The sequence below is a fragment of the Scardinius erythrophthalmus genome (assembly GCF_964197995.2).
Source record: "Scardinius erythrophthalmus genome assembly, chromosome: 5".
NCBI lineage: Eukaryota > Metazoa > Chordata > Actinopteri > Cypriniformes > Leuciscidae > Scardinius > Scardinius erythrophthalmus.
Window position 1 is genome coordinate 48,845,144 of NC_138225.1, and position 25,070 is coordinate 48,870,213.

A 25,070-nucleotide genomic window follows, 5' to 3' on the forward strand; every position below is an offset into this window, starting at 1 on the left:
AGGTTCACGCGCGTGAACTCGGCAATCGACTACTTTGGACTTCAACCGAAAAACAGGATGTAAACAGGTATTTGTTCATAATGCTTTGTGGGATTGTATTCTTTTCCTCACTGAAGCCGTTAAAGGAACACTCCACCGTTTTTGAAATAGGGCTTATTCACTTTCTTTCCTACATTTAGATAGGTGGGCAAATGCATTTGTCTCAGTGCATGCATTGTTTTAGTTTGACAGGGTCGGCACTAGCTTAGCTTAGCATAATGAATGGAATCCTTTGTTGCCAGCTAGCATGTCCTGAGTAAAAGTGATATATATATATATATATATATATATATATATATATATATATATATATATATATATATATATATATATATATATATATATATATATATATATATATATATATATATATATATATATATAAAAAACTAATTACTTCTTGTGGCCTGCGTATTCACAACAAGTACAAATAGTGATGCAGATTAACACTAGGCAATTTCCTAGGCAGATATTGACTTATATATTAAGGACTATATTAGGGGGAAGCACAGGCGAAGCACTGCTACTTGGGCATGATATATCTGCGCCCAAGTAGCAGTGCTTCGCCTGTTCTTCCCCCTAATATAGTCCCAAGTCAATATCTGCATAGGAAATCGCCTAGTGTTAATCTGCATCGCTATTTGTACTTGTTGTGAATACGCAGGCCACAAGAAGTAATTAGGTGTTTTTTTTCTTTTTTATATCACTTTTACTCAGGACATGCTAGCTGGCAACAAAGGATTCCATTCATTATGCTAAGCTAGCGCCGACCCTGTCAAACTAAAACAATGCATGCACTGAGACAAAAATGCATTTGCCCACCTATCTAAATGTTGGAAAGAAGGTGAATAAGCCCTATTTAAAAAAACGGTGGAGTGTTCCTTTAAGTACACAGTCTTGTACCTTTGCAGTTTTGTCTAATTTTCAAATACTTTTTTGCTTTAAATCAAAGTTTGTGATGTTATGATTCACCTCATAGCTGGTTGGTTTGGTTCATTGCTTATAATACTTTAACAGACACTTTTTAAAAATCCCAAAGGGAAAAATGAATGGAAAAAAATACTTCCAGAACCAACACCACTGAAAAAGTGGGCAGGCACTAATGCACCAAGAGAGAAAACACTGTCGGAACAACATTGTGTTCCATAAAAGGAAGATAAACTACATTTGAAGTGAGTTGCTAAAAGAAACAATTCCAAAAGACAGCACAGTGAAATAAACCATCTTTATGAAGATAAGAAATTTGAGGATTGATGACACAGGTACATCCTTTAGACACAACTAATGTGTTTGGATTGCACATTTCATTGCCTTTACTAAAAAATTGGTTTCCTGTTTTAAAATTTGTAATGTTTTCAATATTTAGCTTAAAAATAAGGCCAAAATAGAAATGAAGTGCACACAAACAGACACAGACAAACTATTATCTCCCCTCAATCCCAAAGTACATTTGAAAGATATCAGCACATCCTTTGTCATTAAGGAACTGATAAAGCTGTCCAAGGTCCATATGGTTTCCTCTGGTCCCATGAGGGTCAAAAATGGCTTCATGAAATCCAGTGAACTTGCGAAGGGAGTCAGTTCTCTCCTCTATCGAGCTGTTTTCCAAAGGGACATCCTCTCTGTGACGAATCATAATTCTTTTCCATGTTAAAACTTTCACCCTGAAAATATATTTAAAAAAAATGCACCAATAATAAAAATCTGCTTTGCCATCACAGGAACATATATTTTAAAATATATTTAAATATAAAAGTTATTTTAAATTGTAATATTTCATTCACAAATATTACTGTTTTTTAATCAGATAAATGCAGCCTTGGTGAACATAAGGGACTTCTTTAAAAACATTAAAAAAATCTCCTTCTGACTTTTGACCGGTAGTTTAATATAATAGAATAATTAAAACAATTTGAAAATTAAATTAAGGTTGTTTGTGTCAACCATAAAGTACGGTCAATTATTAGTTGCAGGGAACATAAAACCATCAAAATTAAAAGGTAATCTACTCTATATGAATTTGGGAGATCGCCTATATCAGGGGTTTTCAAACTTATATTAGCAAATTTAAGCACTTAAACATATGTCCAAGTTCAAGAAATGTTTTATAGTCATCTAAACAGCCATGAAATACACACAGGCCCCTAACATAATAAATGAGATCCTTATTTTGGACCTAACAAGTATAGTCACACACAGGCACACAAACAAAACCTATTTTAAATTAGGTATTAAACGCATCTTTGATATTTTGAGTTTGCACTCAAAAGGCGTGTTCACAAAAGAGTAAGAGTAGACCCTATTGATTTGGTTTAGATTTCAATTCATACCTGGCCCAGAACTCATCACAAGCAGACTGCAGACCCTCCACACACACAATACCAGGCTTTCCCGGCATACTGAACCCAGAAAGGTTCAGCTCCTTTGCCCATTCCAGAATGTTCTTCCTCTTCATCTTATTGTAGATATGATGGCTGTAGATCCAGAGTCTAGTGAAGGTCTCTTTTGACTGCATTGAAACATTTTCCTTCTTGGGATCGCAGACAGGAGCACTTTTACTGATATATCCTTGTGCATTTTCATTGATCCACTGCACAGCAGACAGAATACACACATCACCACTGCAGTTTTCAGACAGGTAGGTGTTGAGGTTGGAGTGAAGCAGCATCTGCTGGGATCTAGTGAGCTCAGAACATCTGAAAAGGGTAAAATAAAAAGTAATTTAATGATATGACAGCAAAAGAAAATCACACACACATATATATTCATCAACCCATTTCAGAATGCATTGCAAATAGTTGTGGAGAGTAAATGAGTGTACTAAAGATTTTACAGTGTCAGTCAAGTCAAGTCACCTTCATTTATATAGCACTTTTAACAATATAGATTATTTCAAAGCAGCTTTACAGAGATATTAGGAAATTGAAGTAACAGATTGTTTTGGCTTTACAGCAGCTCTTGAAAAAAGTTATTGTCCAGCTAAAGTTAGTTTTTGATTGATTCACTTTCATTGCAGAGATCATTAGTTATTAACACACTGGACATTCTAAGAAAAAAAGAATCAAGCATTTACAAGGATGATGTTCAAAATTCAAACACATTTTACACCTTGAAAAAGTAATGTTTAAAATCAATCAAAAGGATTTTCAAAACTCTCCATGTACCCAGGTGGCTATTATTATTCCCAATTGGACAAAATATTACTGGAGGACATCAAATGAAATTTAAAGAAAATAATTTTTGCAAATTTGAAAACTCGATTCTATTAACCTTAGTTAATAAAGATACAACTGTTCATTGTTTGTTAATGTAACTTCACAGTGCATTAACTAATGTAAACAAATACAACTTTTGATTTTAATAATGTATTAGTAAATGTTGAAATTAACATTAACAAAGATTAATAAATGCTGTAGAAGTGCAGTTCATCATTAGTTCATGTTAACTTATGTAGTTAGCTAATGTTAACTAATGAAACCTTAATGTAAAGTGTTACCGATTTAAGTTTAATTCAGTACTAATTTATTTCACTTTTGAACACTTATTCCCGGAGGGTATAGTGTCGGCCCAGATCCGGCCCACATCAGGTACACATGGGTTCCAGACGTACCAGATGTGAACCGACACTATGTTGCAGTCTAGGTTTGATCCCACTAGAATCCTTCAGGACTATTATCAAATTATCATAGAAAGTCCAATAGGAACTGTCAGTGAGTATTCAAGTATCAATAACGAAAACAGCTTATGAAAAATATGAATTGGAAACTCAAAATATTGAAATACCTGACAGTAATATCTGGCAACACTTTCGGGTAGTCAGCTGGGTAGGTGCACAACAATGTAATGCTCACCTACCAGGAAAGAAAAAGATAGACATAGGAATTAAATGATCAAATTAAAATTAACTGATAAAGAGTGCATTTGAATGTATTTCCCCAACTTACTGCAAGGTTCTCCACCTTCAGCTTGATGTTGAATTGTGGTCTGGAACTGGGGGGAGTATGAGCTGAGCCCTCCACATAAGCCCTGAGCTCTGCATGGGAGAGCTCATCCACTTGTAACTCTTCTTCACTTGGAAACATGCTTAACAGCAGCTCTATCTCTGCAAATTGTGCCTCTGCTTCTTCTGAGCAAGTCATATTTCCAACATTTGTACAACTCAAATCCAGTGTACTTGCAGAATATTTGCTCACAGCCACACACTTCTGCTAATACTATATAAAAATAAAATAAAAATAGAATTAATGGTTAGAATGGATGCAAGCATAATTCATGATTACATTTTCATGTGAGATCACACCCTAATAGAATTTCCCCACCTTGAAAGGCATGTTATTTTCACCAGTTTTGTACTAATATACTAAAACAGTGATATTAAAAGACCAAATTCATTATACATCTTATAGATGATGCATTATACAGGCAAACCGATGCACCCAGAATATGAAGCTTTTTCCATAGAAAACTATTATAAAGAAAATGCCTAAAATGCATCAAGACAGTGACAGTAGAAATCCCTTGGTACAAATCACGGCACTTTCACTTTCTTAAAAAAATAATAATGTAACAATTACACCATTACACCCGTAGGTGGCGACAAGTGACTGTTTTTTTTTTTTTTTTTTTTGGTCATTGAATCGTTCAATCAAGATAGTCATTCAAAAACGCTGACTGAAACAAGTGAAGTCTTTACGAGTGAGTCATTGAATCATTCATTCAAACCGATTTATATATAAAAAAATCTAATTGATTGATTAAAAAAAATAGACTGCAATTAACATTTATCAGAACATGTTATTTTGTATATTTGTCTATTGAGAATCGAGAGAGATTGTGATCTCTATTTTAATTAAACAAACAAAAATCGTGATTCTCAATACCCATAATTGAGCAGCTCTAATATTTAATTTCATATTTTAAAATGACTGTCTTAGTTGCAAGGTCGCACGTTATTAATTTTTCACATTAAGCGTATTAGAATGTCCTGCTGTTTTTAGTGTTTGAAATACTGCGGCAGATAGTCTACTGTATTTAGATCCAGTGCCCAAAACCTGCAGTTTGCTCACATATATTTGTTATTCTTCTTATTCGTGGATTTAACAGCTGACTTGTTGCCACAGTTGCACTTGCACTACATCAATGGTTTTATAACTTCTGTAATGTTCTGTCATGCTTACCAAAATAAACATGATGAAAAAATATAGACTTCTCTGTATTTGAATTTAAATATAGGTATATATCATATGTTGAACTTTAAGGGTTAGGGTTAAAAATACTGCATCTGGGGTGCGTTTCCCGAAAGCATCGTTGGCCAACTATGGTCGCAAGTTCCGTCGTTACCAATAGAGTTCAATGGACATTGCGATGAACTTGCGACCATAGTTGGCCAACGATGCTTTCGGGAAACGCACCCCTGATCTACTTCATTCATCTGTCAGAAATCACGCAAATGCACGCGTCACTACGTAAAGTAGAAAAGTGTCCGAAGTTCTGAAACGGACACAGGGCTTTATCCATACCTTTTTCGGCACCAGTCACGGTCCTTCGTGATTTATCCTGTGGACAACTCACAGGGAAAAGTTCGCATATTCGCCATGATATTCGCCCAGCTTCTTGATGCCGTCCGTCCAATGTTCAGATTCAGAATTCAGCTCACTCCCACTTCTTCTTTTCTTTTTATTGGCGGTTGGCAGACCTTTTAGGTGCATTACCGCCACCATTCGACTCCTAATGTTTTTAAGAATCCCCAAACTCCATATTTCATAAGGATTTTGCCATATTTTTAGCCAGTAAAATTCCTAACGATATTATATTAATTTGTGCTCAGCTGTTTCTTGTTCATTGAATTTAAATTTCCCTGCAGGATGATTTTTTTTTGTCAAAATTGTCATTCAGTCCTCTACTGACTCGCAATTATTGATTCATCCCTTCTTTTAATACTGAATTCCAATCTCCTGTTCCCACATTTGTCTGAAACCTAAACATATTATTCACCAGCATTCCCCTCCACCCATAGGTATCCATACAAATGCTACTACGGTCACTCCCAGAGTGATACTCCCATTTTAAATGCCTGCATTTGGATTCAGGGTAGTTTCAAAATAAGAGTATTGGCTTTTTTTGTGTGTAAATCTCGGGACGTTTTGGCTGACGATATTTAAAACAAAATCAATATATAAAATAGCCAGGGCTGATCTCAAACTCACAAATTAAAATATAGATACGAAATAGTTGTAATGCGACACTGATGTATTGTGTTTAGTGACGCCATTGCTCTGCGACGGTAGCGGAAGAGACGTGGCAAAAAAAGCAATCTGACGAGATAGTAAAAAAATATTGAGGAAAGTATTCGAGAGTGTTGATATTTGCTTCAGCTTGTGGTTGACTGGAATTTCCGTTGATATTTTCAGGTAAATATAATATTGTTTCACTGTTAGAATGTTGATTAGTTTGCGGGAAGTTTGATACAGTCAAGCAGCTAATCATCTGTGGACTGTCACTGTCATCTGGGTAATGTTTACATTTAACGTTACCTTGGGTGTGACGGCATTTTACTAAATAATGGCATACTTGGCATAAAAAGTTTTATATTTAAAATACATATTTTTAAGAGTATTTAGAATGAACCCTCGAATCAAGTCTATCAAGTACTCGAGTTAATAAATGGATTCTGGATAATTATTTATGCATGTTTTGCTTGAAAGGGAGATCATGGGTTTGTGCAAGTGTCCTAAGAGGAAGGTAACGAACCTGTTCTGCTTTGAACATCGTGTCAACGTGTGTGAGCACTGTCTTGTATCCAATCACAACAAGGTGAGTGCTTTAATATTCAGTTAAAATTCATGATTGAAAAGCTATAGTCCACCCAAAAAGTCCATTCTATATAGTCTATAGTCCAGTCTACTCCGTCTCATGTTGTGCCAAACCTTTCTTTCTTCAGTGGAACATAAAAGAAGATACATTTAAAAATTAAAGCTGCAAGCAGCATTTATCGGGGTTCAAGCATTTAAGGCCTTTAAGGCCTTTAAGCTCACAAGCATCAAAAGACATTAAGTTTTATTTAGCAAGCATTTAACAACTGTCATCATAGATGAAAAAGTCAATTTACAGCCAATACAGGCAGTTTACCATAGGAAATAAATGGTTTTAAAGCGTTTTTACAGTTATAGCACCTTTTTGCCTGAGTCTTCTTACAGTCTTGCCTGATCTCCACCACTTTTATTAGTAGTACTCAAAGTGTGCCCATATATATGTGTCAAATTTGTTGTAAATATGTAATTTTGATAAGGAGTTTAGACAATTATATTCAGTGGCGTAACCAGTCAACACTGGGCCCTTAAGTATGATGACGCAATTAATGATATTGATGACGCAATGTCTGCAAGTAGGCTACCATGAATAGGGCAGGATATGATCATACACAGCATATAAGAGATGAGATGACTAACAAAATCAGGAGTAGCCTCAAAAAAAAAAAAAAAAAAAAAAAAAAAAAAAAAACATGGTGTCAGCGCACGATAACACATTGTTAGGCCTAGGTCCAAATACATAAAAAAGATGCTCTCTTACATTATAGTGGGATTTTCCGGGCTTTCCTATGTGCAACTGCAAAGTTGTCGATTAGATCAGGATTGTGAGCATGGGCATTCTCAATTGACCCTTCGCATGGAGTTTGAATGACAGGCGATCTGACTAATCATAATCCGCCATTTTGTCCAACAAAGCAGTCAGGAGAGTTAGTAGATTAACATTGGAGGATTTCAATTTGAAAAACAAAGTGTACTGACGTCATAGCACTTTAAAACAACATTCCTTATATGTTCATTTATGTTTATTTTAATGCTATAAATTAACTAGAAGGAAGAGATGATCGGTTCACGAGCAGCTTTAACTGAGCCTCGAGTCTACAGCGATCTGTCAGACACATTAAAGAGTCACAAAACGGTATTTATTGTTTAAATGTCTCTAAAAAATGACTACATTTGAAAGGTGAGACTTTGTTTCATATCAAAAGTACTTGTCTGTCAGCGCGCAGTATCCTCTCTGATCCGCAGTGTATTTTTCACTGCGTGAGAACTTGGTGTGGTGTGAGAGTGGCGTCGCTTGTCAGACATAGCAACAGTAACTAAAGTGGGCGGGTCTTTGCAAACAGTCATTGACAGTATAGAGCTGGTAAGTCCCGCCCCTTCCGCTAACCCCACTGGACCTCTAGGTTGAAAAATCGTCAATGCAAGTGAATGTGAGAAAATAATTATTTTCTGGTCTCGTTTGAATTTTGGCATGAATGTGAACATATGTTGTCTGTGAATTTTTAATATAATTTTTCGTGTGAAGAATGCTACAATTTAGCGGGTAGAAGTTTGATACGGTTAGACTTTGTGTGAGAGCACTTTGTGGACTACAACTAGTTTTTACATCAGATGGGAATCTGAAGAAAGAACAACCCATTTGGTTTGAATGGTGACATTTGGGTACAAAACACACAGGCATCTCGATCTGTCTCCATAGATTATTGCAGCATTAGCACCGTGATTTGACAAGTGGAAGGAAAAATGTGTTATCGGGTGACGTCACATAGGCGACATGTAGTCTTTCTCATTATGTCTTTTCCACAACTGCTAGCCAAAGAATCATACAATATACTGTCAAACTCGTAACATGAAAAATTATATAAAAAATTCACAGACAACGTATGTTCACATTCATGGCACAATTCAAACTGGACCGGAAAAGAATTATTTTCTTACATTCACTTGCATTGACGATTTTTCAACCTAGAGGTCCAGTGGGGTTTTACGGATGGGCGGGACTTACTAGCTCTACGGACAGGGATTCGCCAGTCCCAATTTAAAACAAATTTCATCACAATCCATCAATTGTTCGTTTCAAACATGTGAGAGCTTCAAAATGATCCATGGGTGAAATTGATTGGATATAATTTTTTTTTTTGTCAGTCCCTATCATAATTTTAACATTTTGGTGTTATTGTTTAGCTTTTTTTTTTTTTTTTGTCTTGATCGGACTAACGGCTTTGAAGATAACCACAATTTTTTAAAGCTCTAAATCAGGGGTTTTCAAACTTTTTGTGTGTGTGGACCACTATTTGTAATCAAGAATTTTCGCGGACCACCTCATAATACACATAAAATATGTCTACACACAGTCCTACCTGAATTAATCTGCACCTCTAAATAGGCTTACTAGCACTACAACTATAACTGGTCATCACATCAGTAGCCTACAACAGGTTTGTTAAAAGAAAGTTTACTGCACAAAACGGCTGCCACATATTTAATTTATTTATTTACTCAAGCGCCCGAGGGCATGATTCATTTGAACAACGGGCTTATTTCCATAGCAATGGAGTAGTATGAAATCTATACAGTAATAAGAACACTTGTATATATAGTCAACATGTCAAAACCTTTGGTGATTTTAGGGGATTATTGATCTTCAGAGTTTTACAAGTTCACTTAACAGCACATCCGCAAAACATTTCAGAAACGTGAGATCAAGAAACTAACTGGAAATTAAAATAATAACAGGCCTTATTCATTCCATTTATAAACATTTCGTTTCATATAAATTGCCTATAAAGGCTATGCGTGTGATGTGATTATGAGAACATATTTAATGAAAACACAGTAGGCCTACTCCAGGTTAAAAATGAATGAACGAACGAACGAACGAACGAACGAACGAACAAATTCTTTATTTCGAACAATTAAAAAATGAATTAAACAAAAGACAGCAACACATGAAATATCCATCAATAAAATAAAATATATAAAAATAAAAAAAAGTTGTCAAAAGGAAAAGCCATTGGAGTTGCCAGCCCGATATGAACTTAATATCTCCCTTTGCCCCCCTCCACATCTTTCCCTTCCTCTTTTTATCGTCTGTCTAATATAGGCCTATATTAAAAACAAGCTAACAACTAAATAAATGCTCACCTAATGAGATGGATGATGTTGCTTTGCAGACGTTAATTTCTGGATGTCAGGTTCCAGTGATGACAGCCTCAATCTGAGGTCTGGTTCAATATTAAGTCTGTTCCGATATTTTGTCTTCAACATGACCAGGGATGAAAATCCTGATTCACAGAGATAAGTTGTTGGAAAAGGCACAAGCCACTTCATGGCTTTGTCGGACAGCTCGGGGTATTCTGTGGCAACTTTCAGCCAAAAAGCAGGCAGGCATTTCTCAGAAAAGTCCATTTTTAAAGCACTGTCACAGGACATTTCGGCCAAGCTGTCTTGCTCTCTGGAGGTGAGGTTTGTCAGGATGTAGTCATCCAGGGTGGCAAACGGATTTCTTATCCAATTCGCTGTTGTGTCGGGGATTGGGAAATAAATCCGTAGCTGAGTTTTCAGCAGGTGCAGGTGTTGTCTGATATCATCTTGCACAGCACTTGAAAGGTGAGTGTCTGAGCTGTCTAAAAAATCAGAAAGATTTGGAAATGAGTCATAGTTTGCCTCCTTCACACGCCTTTCCCACATCCCCATCTTCTTAATTACGGCTTCACATTTGTCTTGCGTATGAAAAAGAGTAACCGACTTCCCCTGTAGGCTCCTATTTAGTCCATTCAAGTGCTCAAAAATGTCCGACAGATATGCCAACTTGGCAAGCCAGTCTGCATCATTGAATCGACCAGAAAGGTCGAACTTGGTGTCAAGTAGAAACAGTCTCACCTCATCTCGCAACTCATAAAGCCGTGCAAGCACCTTCCCTCTTGACAGCCACCGGACCTCGGTATGGAGCAGCAACTGTCGGTGCTCACTGCCCATCTCGTCACATAAAACTGAAAACAGTCTTGAATTCAGTGGACGGGCCTTGATAAAATTGACAGTTTTTACTGCTTCATCCAGAACAGTTTTGAGATCAGGTGGCATTCTTTTGGCTGCGAGAGCCTCTCTGTGGATGCAGCAGTGGATAGATTTCGCTTGCGGAGCAACTGCTTGCACACGTTTAACAAGGCCACTGTGTTGGCCTACCATGGCGGCTGCCCCGTCTGTGCTTATTCCCACGCATCTTGACCAATCAATCTCATGTTCTGTGATGAAACTGTTCAACATGTCAAAAAGGGCCTCTGCGGTTGTACGTGTCTGCAAAGGTTTACAAAAGAGAAATTCCTCCTCTATTTCTCCGTTGTATTCATACCTTACGTAGGTGAGCAGGTTGGCGAAGTTCGCTATGTCCGTGGATTCGTCCAGCTGAAGAGCAAAATATCGACTGGCTTTGATACGCGATATTAGCTGGTCGTTCACATTGCTGGCCATCTCCTCGATTCTGCGCTGCACAGTGTTGTCTGATAAAGGAATTAAGTCCATTTGCTTTCGTGCTTTGTCACCCAGCATGATACCCACAGTCTCTTTAATTGCTGGTAGCACCACCTCCTCCCCGAGTGTATGTGGCATCCCTTTTTTCACTATGATTCGGGACACCCGGTACGAGACTTCCACTGCTTTAGCAGTAGCCCCACCTGCAGATGTCGATTCTATTACTTTTTTGCTTGTACGGTATTCCTGGAGCTTGCTTTTGAAAAATTCGACTGGCTTGGACTTAAATTCCCCATGCTTGGTTTCCAGATGCCGGCGAAGATTTGATGGTTTCATGCTCTCGTTAGCCAGTGCCTCGTAGCAACAAACGCAAACGGGCAACGGCTCGTCTTCGGGGCCGGTATAGCTGAAACCTAATGCTAAGTAGCTTTCATAGTATTTTCTCTTCACCCTCCTTTTCTTTGTTTTTTTATGAGGAATCTGGCTCGAAGATGACTCCGACTCAATGTCAATCTGTTCATTATTGGTAACCTCTGCCTCTTTTCTTTTCAGAGAACCTGTTGCTATCCACCGATCCATTTTGTACGGCACTGAACTTGAATGTCACGGCCGAGCGCCACTAGCCTATTTTAGTAATCACACAATAACAGGACAATTTAATTTAAAATTTATATCAATATAGGCCTACATATTCTTTTTACTTTTTTATGGGAATTTTAGGGCCCTGTGAAATCCGTTTTATTTTTTCTCAAATTCCGTTGTTTTTTTTCAAATTCCGTTTTTTTTTTTAACCCTTTTGGATTTTTCGGATATTTCTTGTTTTCTTTTCACTTCTAAGCAGTATTGACCTTTAAAAATGTACTTACACAAACTCACAATTCAGCTTTTTTTATTTAAACTGTTAATATATTCAGCAAACACATTCAAATTCTTCAAAATTCAGCCAAACCTTCAACAAATCTCTGGCCAAAAATAACAGTTACAAGGTAGGATTGATGAGTATTAAATTAAAGATTAAATTAGCTTTTAAATCATTTTTCACAAAGAATGTTTTATAAAAAGATAAACCTTGCATATTTAAACCTTTAAATCATTTTTATAAAAAGAATGTGTCAAAAAAGATAAACATTTACAATGATACTGACATTTACAAATACAATGCATATTAGCTTATCTTTTATTATTAATAGGAAAATTCGGTCCGATTTTCCTGTGGCGTCTGTCGTTGCTATGCAACCACTGCGCTCTCCACAACGACAAAGAAGTTTTAGTAGCTAATAGATTTCCACCACCGAAAAACGCTCTGCTAAAAAATTTATTTACGGAGAAGAGAAAAACACCCGTAGTGTTTGTGGTGTACCCCCATCCTTTATGTTGACTGAGCTTTCAATGTTGTTACGGAAAGGGTAAAGTTGATATATTGTTTCTTGTCTCATGAAATGCGGTGCGCTTGCGGCATTCTGAAAAGTTGAGGCGTTTTCATCTCGCTGCACCTGGAAAAAATGAGCGCGTCGCTTCAATTATGAGCGCGCTTGCCGCGCGCCTACATTTGAAATAACGAACTTGAGCGCGCAAAAGACACGACATGTGAATGGCCCCATGACGAGCTAGTTACCTCCGTCCGCGTTTTCCGCATCACGGAAATCATAGGGCCCTAGAATTTCCTGGTAAAATGAAGGTAAAAAAATATATTATTTTATATTTTATTTTGCCTTTCCACGGACCACCTGCAGTACCCTCACGGACCACTAGTGGTCCGCGGACCACAGTTTGGGAATCGCTGCTCTAAATGACACTTACAAAAACCATAAGGCGAAACCAAGGGGCAACATTCTCATCTGAAAAATGAAGCCTACCCGGAAGTGCGAAAAACTGCAATACATCGAAAATCTGCTAGGGGAAGGTCCCAAAAGGGAGCAAATGTCCATAGCCCCCATGTTAAAATGTCCGTTTTCACAGCATAAATTCATGTTTTTACAGGTTGGTCCCATGGACTTTTATTGTATTTTTCGATAGGTTCCGAGTGCCTGACAATGGCGAGGGTAGTGAATTTTTTTCTAACTCGTTAGTTTAGATAGTATTTAGATATAAAATGTATGACAAATAAGGGCGTGGTTAACTTTGATTGACAGCTTGATTGACAGCTTAGGCTGCGCCAAGGAGAATGACAACATAAGAAGCGCCATTTTTTAACACAGTTGAAATATAATACTACGGTTTCTGTATCATGAAATGTAGTTTTAAGAGTTTTTCAGGCGAGAATGTAGTTGTTTAAAGCTCAAATCTGTGGTTTATTTAAAGATTTATGAAAATTTTATCCAGTTGTGAGATCCAGCGATGATGACCGGGCGCTCGGCGCATGTACCCTGCCTGGAACAGCTTTTCCTCGGCTAGTCGTTCGCCGCTGACCCTGGGGTCTCTGTAGTGGTTAAACATGAGATATAATTCATCTTGTCTATATCCAACGGGCGATTTTTGGTTTCGTGAAACTATAATTTGTTCCCTGGCCAATCGTTTTTGCTGAGGGGAAGTTTCATAACTTTATAAACTATTTAACTTTACTGTTGTATTGTTAGACTAGATCGAGCGCTGACTTTGTGTGTTTGACTGAATTGTTTGCTTTATTTGTATAGCTTCTTATACCTTTTACTTATACTTTTATAATGGCTAATATTGACACAACTGAAATTTAACAAAAAGAGACTGGGTTGAGTTTTGTCATTTTAAATTTTAACACAACGAAGATGATCTATATGTTGTTTACTGCAAAATCTGTTGTTTAGTACAAATGCACATATTGCCTGGACCATATTAAAATGTTTAATATTTTTATATTATATTTAAAATGAAAAGAGGCAGGTTTGTGTTTTATATTTAGTTTTTTTTATAAATATGCAAACTATGTGCAGTGAATATAATCAATACGCGTTGCCTGAACCACATTTGTGTGGCTATAATATTAAGATTTCTTTAAATGAAAACGAAAAGAGTTAGTATGGTGTTTTATAACATATTTCGTTGCCTAAAATATACACAGAGATAACCGGAGTAGCAGAGCGAGCTGAGTGACGCGCGCTGCGTCAGAAGGTGGGCGGGGTTAGGATTTCCCAAGATTTTCCAAGATGGCGCCGCCCATACCCCCCATAAAAGGCTTCAAAACCGTTCTGCAGAAAGTCTATGGGTGACGTCACAGACGCTTTGTCCATATTTTTTACAGTCTATGGGCGAAACCTGTCATGTTTGGTATTGTTGGACTCGGCAAGGATTCAGGAGTCTTAGGAGGTCACTCCTGTGAAAAAACACTGGCTTGAAACTTCTAAGGCTCCTTCAAGGCATTGTGCCAATGACGTATACTGAGTTTTTTGAGATACACCAATGTTCTCATAGACTATCATGGCACCCTGGACAAAGACACTGCGTGCCAAATTTTCAGTAGACTAACAGTTGGGTGCGCTTATAGCAATTGTTATGATTTTTTTCACTGTTATAGCGCCACCAAGTGGCCAATTGTCACGATTTTTTTCATGTCAACTCAGATTGAGCTTATGAACGTGTCCCAAGTTTAGCGAAAATATCTCTTTCCGCTCACAAGTTATAACCATTTTATAGTGCCACCAAGTGGCCAATTGTCATGATTTTTTTCACGTGACCTCAGAATGAGCTCATGAACATGTGTCCCAAGTTTTGCGAAAATATCTCTTTCCGTTCACAAGTTATAACCGTTTTATAGTGCCACCAAGTGGACAATTGTTGGCATTTTTTTCAAGTGATCTCAGATTGAGCTCAGGAAGATGTATCCCAAGTTTAGCAAAAAAATCTCTTTCTGTTCACAATTTATAACCGTTTTAGTAAAAGTGGCCCTGGTGCCATCAAATATTTTGGTTCCCCTTATCGACCGTTAATTGAAATTTTGAATTTTTGGGATGATTACTGATTGTCAGCCTCCAGAGAATATTCTTGCAGTGGTTTGGTTCCGATCGGGCGAAAAACCTAGGAGAAGTTCGCAAAAATAGGTTTTTCAAAAAAATGCAATTTACTCAAAATTGGCGCCTGAAGGGCGAGCAAATCGGAGATAGCCATTTTGTCTGCCTTGAGCCAAGGATTCCAACGATATAAGACACTTGATCCTGGGACAAACGGTCTAAGAGATATGAGCGATTTTGAACTTTTGGTTGCTGTAGCGCCACCTATGGGCCAATCGGGGTCATACTCTGATAGGTTGTCCCCAAATTGAGGCCTACCATCTGGCCAGGTTTCAAGTCTCTAGGCCTTACGGTTTGTCCTGCGCGATGCGTTTTACGAATCCTTACAATTACAATAGGGTTTCAGCATTTCATGCTTGAACCCCTAATAAGAATGAAGGCTTTTTGCCAGTTATAGCGCCACCTATGGTCCGATCTCCATGAAACTCTGCATGCTTCCTCACCATGTTCTGACACATATGCTCATCAATTTTGGTGAAGTTCTGAGTTTTCCTTTGGGATTTATAGGCTTTTGAGCGTATTTTGCCACGCCCCTTTACTAAATGACCCTGTTACAGCCACGCAAATGCCAAAGTTCAACTTTTTTTTGATAATTATTGATCTAGAGAGTCCAGAGAATTGTCCTAGACTGGTTTGGTTCCGATCGGGCGAAAAACCAGGGACTAGTTCGCAAAAGTAGGTTATGGACAAAAGTCAACATAGCAGAAAATTTTCCCTGCCTACATCCAAATCGGAGATAGCCATTTTGTCCGCCTTGAGCCAAGGATTCCAACGATATAAGACACTTGATCCTGGGACAAACGGTCTAAGAGATATGAGCGATTTTGAACTTTTGGTTGCTGTAGCGCCACCTATGGGCCAATCGGGGTCATACTCTGATAGGTTGTCCCCAAATTGAGGCCTACCATCTGGCCAGGTTTCAAGTCTCTAGGCCTTACGGTTTGTCCTGCGCGATGCGTTTTACGAATCCTTACAATTACAATAGGGTTTCAGCATTTCATGCTTGAACCCCTAATAAGAATGAAGGCTTTTTGCCAGCTATAGCGCCACCTATGGTCCGATCTCCATGAAACTCTGCATGCTTCCTCACCATGTTCTGACACATATGCTCATCAATTTTGGTGAAGTTCTGAGTTTTCCTTTGGGATTTATAGGCTTTTGAGCGTATTTTGCCACGCCCCTTTACTAAATGACCCTGTTACAGCCACGCAAATGCCAAAGTTCAACTTTTTTTTGATAATTATTGATCTAGAGAGTCCAGAGAATTGTCCTAGACTGGTTTGGTTCCGATCGGGCGAAAAACCAGGGACTAGTTCGCAAAAGTAGGTTATGGACAAAAGTCAACATAGCAGAAAATTTTCCCTGCCTACATCCAAATCGGAGATAGCCATTTTGTCCGCCTTGAGCCAAGGATTCCAACGATATAAGACACTTGATCCTGGGACAAACGGTCTAAGAGATATGAGCGATTTTGAACTTTTGGTTGCTGTAGCGCCACCTATGGGCCAATCGGGGTCATACTCTGATAGGTTGTCCCCAAATTGAGGCCTACCATCTGGCCAGGTTTCAAGTCTCTAGGCCTTACGGTTTGTCCTGCGCGATGCGTTTTACGAATCCTTACAATTACAATAGGGTTTCAGCATTTCATGCTTGAACCCCTAAAAATGTTGGTAATGAAAAAGGTTTGTTACTGTTGAATTCTATTGTATGGGGAAACAAAATTAAATACAATGGAAGTCATTGGAAACCAAAACTATTTGGTTACAAATTCTTAAAAATCTTGTTCCTGCAGAAAAAATAGAAATGCATACAGGTTTGGAATGACACAAGGGTGAGGAAATGATGACAGAATTTTAACTTTTGGGTGGACTATCCCTTTAGGAAGAATACACAGTACATTTGGAAGATTTATACACAGATAAACACACTTCTGTTTCCTGTTACTCTTATTTGTACAGTGCATTGTACAGTCATACCTGCAGTGGCTACAAGACAGCGATTACAACTCCAACTGCAGCCTGTGCAGCCAGCCCTTAGATTCCCAGGATACGGTTCGACTAGTTTGTTATGGTAAGGATCTACAGAGATATAATCTATTCTAGTGAACTCAGAGTCAGAAGTTCAGAAAAAGTAATGAAGCATTTTACACAGTAGTCTATATGAATGTCTGCTTTGGTGTGGCTTTTATTTGGTATATTCTGGGATAGACTTTATTACTGGGATTATTATTTTATCATTTTCATTACATTTAATTATTTACCATGTCAGATTTATTCCACTGGTCATGTCTGAATGAGTTGGCCGCCCGTCAGCCTCTCTACACGGCACCTGCTGGGTACCAGTGTCCAACGTGCCAGGGTCCTGTGTTTCCACCCCCAAACCTGGCCAGTCCTATTGCAGACATGCTGAGAGAACTACTGTCCTCCGTCAACTGGGCTAGAGCAGGACTGGGCCTTCCGCTGGTGAGGAAATATGCCATCAGTTATGATGCACCACTTCACAACTATAGACACACATACTTTTTCCACACCTGAGTTAAATAGTAGATAAATAGTAATGGTAAATAATCAGCATTTCCACCAATGGAAGTAAAGGAATTATGTAATAAAATGATTGTATATTTAAGCTTCTTTAGGGACACTTTGTCTAGGTTCCAGCACTGCACATTGTGGATGTTCTTTCATTAATTTTCATGAGGTGCATCTACAATTTTAAATATTTAAGACTGTAGATCAAGCATTAGCCATTAGATTTATTGATATTTTAAAATAAGATTGGAGAAGGACAGTGAGACTTTTAATTAAGTTAAATTGGTTTAAAATTGAATTCATCAATTGAGCAGGATTGAGTGACTTGTCAAAATAATCACACAGATTTAAAGGCCCATTGGCACTGAATGCGACATGAAAATACAGGACAAACCGAATTTGAAGATATAATAAATATTAACAGCAATCTTTTAGAGTAAATCTTACCTTATCTTATCTTGGTCAAGACATTTGTCTTTCAACATTAAGGGTTAACACTGATTTGGCCATTAATTTGCATTTGCATCTGGACTTCTTTCTGTCCAGATTGAAGACCCACCAGAGAGGGAGGAAACCTCAACACATGATGTTACGTGTTACTCTGAATGGTCAACTTTTGAGAGTGAGTGTTTCATTATTGTAATTAACGTTTTTAGCAGGGTTCCCACACGTCCTGGGAAACATGGAAATCTGTGATGCAGTTTTCCAGTCACAGCAATGTCATGGAAGATTAGATAAATATATTTTACTATAATAATTTTGTGGAAAACACTCCTACCGGTCAGTACTTAGAATAGATGTCAAATACAAATATTCACAGGGATGTGTTTTTGGTTTTGTTATTTATTTGCATTTCCCTATTTCATGCATATTTCGTGCGTGGTTTGCTTCTGACAGCTTGCTTAACCATCTTCCACAGCTGTTGTGTTGGTAACAAACGAAAAGCTTTAAGGTCTTGTTTTCCACCAAAATAAAAAAAACTGTATGGTTAAGAAATTAAGACTGTCATAGCCATTCATATAATGATTTTACTAATTTATATATATATATATATATATATATATATATATATATATATATATATATATATATATATATATATATATATATATATATATATATATATATATATATATATATATATATATATATATATATATATATATATATATATATATATATATATATATATATATATATATATATATTATATATATATATATATATATATATATATATATACGGTACTAGGGCTGCACAATATTGAAGAAAATTGCGATATGCGATACGATAATGCTTAAAGTGTGTAAAATAAACTTAAAATTATCTTTAAGATAAATTATGTTATATTATAAATTATATAACCTACATAATGTGTTTCACATTCTTTTTGTGATGCGAAAACATCCCTACAACTTCTGAAAGTGAACATCAATGTTTTACTGTAGCATAAGAAGTGTTATTTTAACATCAGTGTAAACCACAGGGTTTAGGGTTTCAGGTTATCCTACATTAGGTTTATTTAACAACAGAAACTGAATAATCAAATGTAAAAATAAAACACTGCTTAGTTATCACTGTATGAATTAAATATATACTGATTCTTGTTAAAGCTACAAAAGTTATTCAGCCAAGAGCAGTGAGTGATTTTCTCTTTGTCTTTTGTTCATGACTGCAGTTATTGCAAGCCGTTGCGATATTCATATCGCGATTTATACATTTGCGATATTTCGATAATTTCGATATATTGTGCAGCTCTAATATATACACACAGTATCTCACAAAAGTGAGTACACCCCTCACATTTCAGCAAACATTTTAGTATATCTTCTCAAGGGACGATACTATAGAAATTAAACTTGGATATATTTTATAGTCAATGTGCTGCTTGTATAGCAGTATATATTTGCTGTCCTCTGAAAATAACTCAACATACTGCCATTATTGTCAAAATAGCTGGCAACAAAAGTGAGTAAACCGTAAGTGAACATGTCAAAACTGTGTCCAAAGTGTCAATATTTTGTGTGTGCACCAATGTTATCTAGCACTGCCTTAATCCTCCTAGGCATGGAGTTCACTAGAGCTACACAGGTTGTTGCTGGGACCCTCTTCCACTCCACCATAATGACATCACAGAGCCGATGGATGTTAGACACGTGGCGCTTCTCCACCTTCTGCTTGAGGACGCCCCACGGGTGCTCAATAGGGTTCAGGTCTGGAGACATACTTGGCCACTCCATAACCTTCACCTTCCTCAGCAAGGCAGTTGCCATCTTGGCAGTGTGTTTAGGGTCATTATCATGCCATTCGGCCCAGCTTCTGAAAGGAGGGCATCATGTTCTGCTTCAGAATGTCACAGTACATGTTGGAATCCATGTTTCCCTCAATGAAGCGCAGCTCCCCAGTACCAGCAGCACTCATGCAGCCCCAGGCTGTAGGCAAGGCACAATTTTCTTGGTACTCCTCACCAGGGAATCGCCACACATTCTGGACAACATCTGAGCCAAACAAGTTTATCTTAGTCTCATCAGACCACAGGACATGGTTCCAGTAATATATGCTCTTGGACAGGCTGCTTTCAGCAAACTGTTTGCGGGCTTTCTTGTGAGCCAGCTTTAGAAGAGGCTTCCTTCTGGGACGACAGCCATGCAAACCGACTTGTTGCAGTGTGTGGCGTATGGTCTGAGCACTGACATACTGATCTTCCGCTTCTGCAACCTCTAGTCTAAAGCAATGCTGGCAGCACTCATGCGTCTGTTTTTTTAACCCAGCTTCTGCACCTGACGCACAGAACAAGGATTCAACTTCTTTGACTGAGCCTTGCGAGGCCTGTTACGAGTGGAACCCGTCTTGGAAAACCTCTGTATGACCCTGGCCTGTTACCAATCTTCTTATAGCCTAGGCCATCTTAGTGGAGAACAACAATTCTAATTCTCAAATCCTTAGAGAGTTCTTTGCCATGAGGTGCCTTGTTGATCATCCAGTAGTCAGAATGAGAGAATTGTTCTCAAAGCACAAATTTTAACTGCTCTAATACAAGATACACAAATTTGTATGGTCCTGTCAAGCAGACAAAAACATGCACATGATGAATAGGACATGTGACTTTGCATGGTTAAACGACGTACATCTGTTATCACTTAGTGTGTCCTCACTTTTGTTGCCAGCTATTTTGACAATAATGGCTGTATGTTGAGTGTTTTTCAGAGGACAGTAAATATATACTGCTATACAAGCAGCACATTGACTACTCTTAAAATATATCCAAGTTTCGTTTCTATAGTATTGTCCCTTGAGTAGATATACTAAAATGTTTGCTAAAATGTGAGGGGTGTACTCACTTTTGTGAGATACTGTATATCTACATATATAATACTTGTATAATATATACATATTACCTGTGTCTGTGAAGCGACTCTCTACTAACAAAGAAGCTGTGAGTTTAACTACTTAAACACAGACATCCTCCTTGCTGCTAATTTAGTGATTCAGTAGCGAAGTTAATTTATTAATAAAAGTTGTGGGGCAGGGTTGACAACATGTTTCTGTGTGAGCAGCGCAAACTTATGACTACTTGTGAATTAAAGGGATAGTTCACCAAAAATGAAAATTCTGTCAACATTTATTCACCCTCAAGTTGTTCCAAAACTGTATGAATTTCTTTCTTTTGCTGATCACAAAAGAAGATCTTTAGAAGAATATTGGTAACAAAAGAGTTGATGGGCTCTATTGACTTCCATAGTATATAATATAAAAAAAAACTTATATGGAAGTCAATGGGGCCCCATCAACCGACATTCTTCAAAATTTCTTTTGTGTTCAGCAGAAGAAAGAAAGGTTGTATTGCACACCTTCCTACCAATCAGACTTGAGTATTGAGACAGACCATGGAAAAAAAAAAGTACTGAAGCTAATTCTTCAAACATTCTTCAAACTAATTTAATAAACATATCTGTGTTCTAGCCCCTGCAGTGGATATAACGATGTCAAACCCCACACTCACAAGTCTACCACCCCATCAGGATGTGGAGCACATCCACAATAATGGAGAACTGAGTGCCCAGAAACACTCCGTCATCAATATGAGCACCACCTCTACCACCGACACAGTCACTATTAACACAGGTATCCTCCAGCACTGACATACTGTAGCATGAATATGTAACTGTTTAACAAATTTGACCATTTTTAAAAAAAAAAATTCCATTAAATTATTCCACTTCGGCAGCTCAGTCACATGATGTGTCAAGAACAACAGGTTTAAAATCACATTTGATGTATTTGTTTGTCACTCAGGAAATGGAACTTGGTTGCATTGCATTGTGGGATATAGTATCTCATGTAGTGTATACAAAGTATAGTCTCTGATATATTCTTTGTTGATTTCTTGCAATGCATCTTCACAGCTACTTCCCCAAGAAAGGTGTACGACACAAGGGATTCAGGAAACAGTGAAGTGATGCAGATTGACTTTGATGATGATAAATACCGCAGACGGCCTGCCCTTAGCTGGTTTGCACAGGTCCTAAAGTGAGTGTCCTCAGTCTGTGGCTCAAATTCATTTATTGCAAATGTTTGCTATGGCCTTATCCTATTTGTCGTATGCTGTAGTATATTTTCACTGGCAGTTTTGACAGCTTTTTTTTTTAAATATAGAACTAGTACATGTAAATCCATGCAAATATTTTTTACTAATTGCTACGATTTTACTAATTTAATTGATTGAAATTTACTATGGTAAAAATGTTTTTTTATTTTCATAATATTTACAAATATGCTTGTGTGCATTTATTCTTTTTCCCAGGAATCGTAGTAACCCCAAGAAAAAGGCCCTCACACTGAAACAGCGAATCTTCATGTTGCTGTTAGTTGGAGTGATTGGTTTCTTCACCCTCATCATCATCATGGCTAAACTGGGTCGGGCCTCTGCTGAGTCAGACCCGAACCTGGATCCCATGCTGAATCCCAACATCAGGGTAGGCAACATGTAACGGATCAACTTCCAGCTAAAGCTCAATGTGTGGATTCAGCGTGGAGTTTGACTTTACTGGTAAACCGTGAACTGGAAATGCTGGAGAAGGAATGCTCCTCAAGATTCTGGGACTAGTGTGAAGATACTGCTGTTTGGATTGTGCGAGGAAAGTGTGACTTAGTGGTCAACTTGAGAGAAGATAAAGATGGAGATGGTCAAGAAGTTGTTGCACAACAAATCTCCTGTTTCTCTTGAGTGAGATGATATAGGCTCTATAAAAGTGTGCAACTCTGTTTTCGTTCAGTTCTGTACTTCTCCCTGGCATACCCTTCTTAAAATTGGGATCAAAGATTTTATGTCATTGTTTTGAAATCTTTAATTATTTCTTATAATATGCACAGAACTCATTAGGATCACACATGGAATTGGTGAGATTATTGCTTCTCTGAGTATACATGGTTATGAGGTGTCTTTTTTTTTTTTTTAATAGTTGATTGCCTTTTATTAATTGCTGATTCAGTTAGACCCCTGCCTGTGAATAGGCTTTTGCTGATCTCTCTGCAGTGGATTGTATGGACTGTAAAACTGATTTACTAAAGCATTTAGAAAATGGTTTTGGTTGGCAAATTGCAAAAAGCTTTAGTAGATACAGCTTTAAGTAGACAGATGCAAACAGTACTTGGTGAATGAAGTGTCTGGGCCATATTTCATTCAAAAATTATATTTTGAATTCCAGAAATGAAGCCTATTTTAGGGCTATTACAGTTTTTTTTTTTTTTTTTTTTTTTTTTTTTTACATTGTGACATTATTAAAATAACAACTATATGGTCTCTATATTTCCATTACTGTTATGAAAAAAGGACTCAATACAGTAATGAAAATCATCATGTCAGAAATGGATATTTTTGTTCTTATGCAAATTATACTTAATTATTATATTTATATTCTTTAGAGAAAGATATTTATCATTTTCTTTTGATACGAAATATGACCCGAACATGTTCTTGACAGATTCATACAAACAGCCTTTGTACAGAAGAATTTAATGTGTACTACTGTATATGTTTGCAAAACTCACCCCAGCAACCCAAAGCTCATATGTATCTGGAGATAAACATTGATATTATTTGCCATTCTCAAATATCCTTGTTGCATTTCTTGACTGTAGCAGAAATTAACAGCATTTAGTGGTTGACTTTGTCCTTCAGCTCCAACTGTATCTCAAGAAAGCGATCATCTGGGTTTTCCCTACAGTGATTGCTTACTGGAGTGCCTACCATAATATTTACATCATCTCTGGTTGTGGTTCAACTTTATAACATGTTTTTTTTTTTTTTTTTTAGAAATATACTTCTCTGTGTCCATGGATTTCCACTTTTTGTCATAATATACATTATTGGGTCAATCCATCTCAAGTGTTACAATGGAGGTTGTTTTGTTTTGAGTGATTACCTTAATGTATTGGTATTGCAAAACCACATTTTTTTTCTTATACTTGGTTTAAAATTTAAAAAAAGAAACACTAAAAACAAAGTTGTGCAACATTAATTAAATTATTTATTAAAATATTTGTTTTAATTAATGTTATAACAGAAGTACCAGAGGTACATCCAAGATAAAAGGGCCTTGAAATATCAACTTGGAGTCATTTAAATAATTTTAAGACTTTTTGGTTCCCCTTGAAGGGTTGCACTTGTGGTCCCAGTGAATGTCACAGTCAGGGATTCCACTTTAGAGCAACACAATGCCAGATTGAGAAATGTTCTGCCCAGAATTCAAAATAATTGACTATAACTCATGAGTGACGATAAGGTGTCAAGGCTTGAGAAAACTAAAATACAAGCTATCTTAAACTTCTGAAGCATGGGAGAAGTTTGGCACCGATCCCTTTCATTTGAATGGGAAATTCATCAGTTGGTGATAGATTATCAATGAGAAGGCTTTACTGGCAGGAACAACAGCCAGTAATGTGATAAAACCACAAGCTAGAGAGACAGAATTCCTAAATCAGGAATCGTGACAATAGGCCATGTTACAATAGGAGTTCCAGCAATTTGCAAAGCAGTACAAATTCCAACATGTAATTTCCAGTCTATTGCATGCACACGTGAAAAGGCAGAAAAGGGAAGGCACACCCTCTAATGACTTCACTGAAAAGCTGTGGATGATGGGTCAGATCCATACCTCACTTCCCCATTGGACTGTTGTGTATCGCCAGCTGAACTGTTAATGGATCGTAAGATGTACCACCCTTCCAGATTTTTCTGA

At 37.3% G+C, this 25,070-nt stretch overlaps 2 protein-coding genes across 2 annotated transcripts; one reads left to right on the forward strand and one right to left on the reverse strand.

The window, feature by feature from the left end:
* Window positions 1-1,016: 1,016 nt before the first annotated feature.
* Window positions 1,017-6,849, reverse strand: rwdd2b (RWD domain containing 2B). Its single transcript, XM_081366900.1, has 5 exons — window positions 5,559-6,849; window positions 3,984-4,253; window positions 3,823-3,890; window positions 2,370-2,735; window positions 1,017-1,703 (listed from the first exon to the last, which is right to left on the reverse strand). The coding sequence occupies exons 2-5, from the start codon at window positions 4,176-4,178 to the stop codon at window positions 1,463-1,465; spliced, it is 870 nt and encodes a 289-aa protein (XP_081223026.1). The 5' UTR covers window positions 4,179-4,253; window positions 5,559-6,849; the 3' UTR covers window positions 1,017-1,462.
* Window positions 6,127-24,210, forward strand: zfpl1 (zinc finger protein-like 1). The gene is made up of 8 exons (XM_081366899.1): window positions 6,127-6,449; window positions 6,744-6,852; window positions 17,260-17,371; window positions 17,570-17,763; window positions 18,376-18,451; window positions 21,793-21,954; window positions 22,236-22,359; window positions 22,634-24,210. Exons 2-8 carry the CDS (start codon window positions 6,751-6,753, stop codon window positions 22,818-22,820), a joined length of 957 nt encoding a protein of 318 aa, XP_081223025.1. The 5' UTR covers window positions 6,127-6,449; window positions 6,744-6,750; the 3' UTR covers window positions 22,821-24,210.
* Window positions 24,211-25,070: the final 860 nt, after the last annotated feature.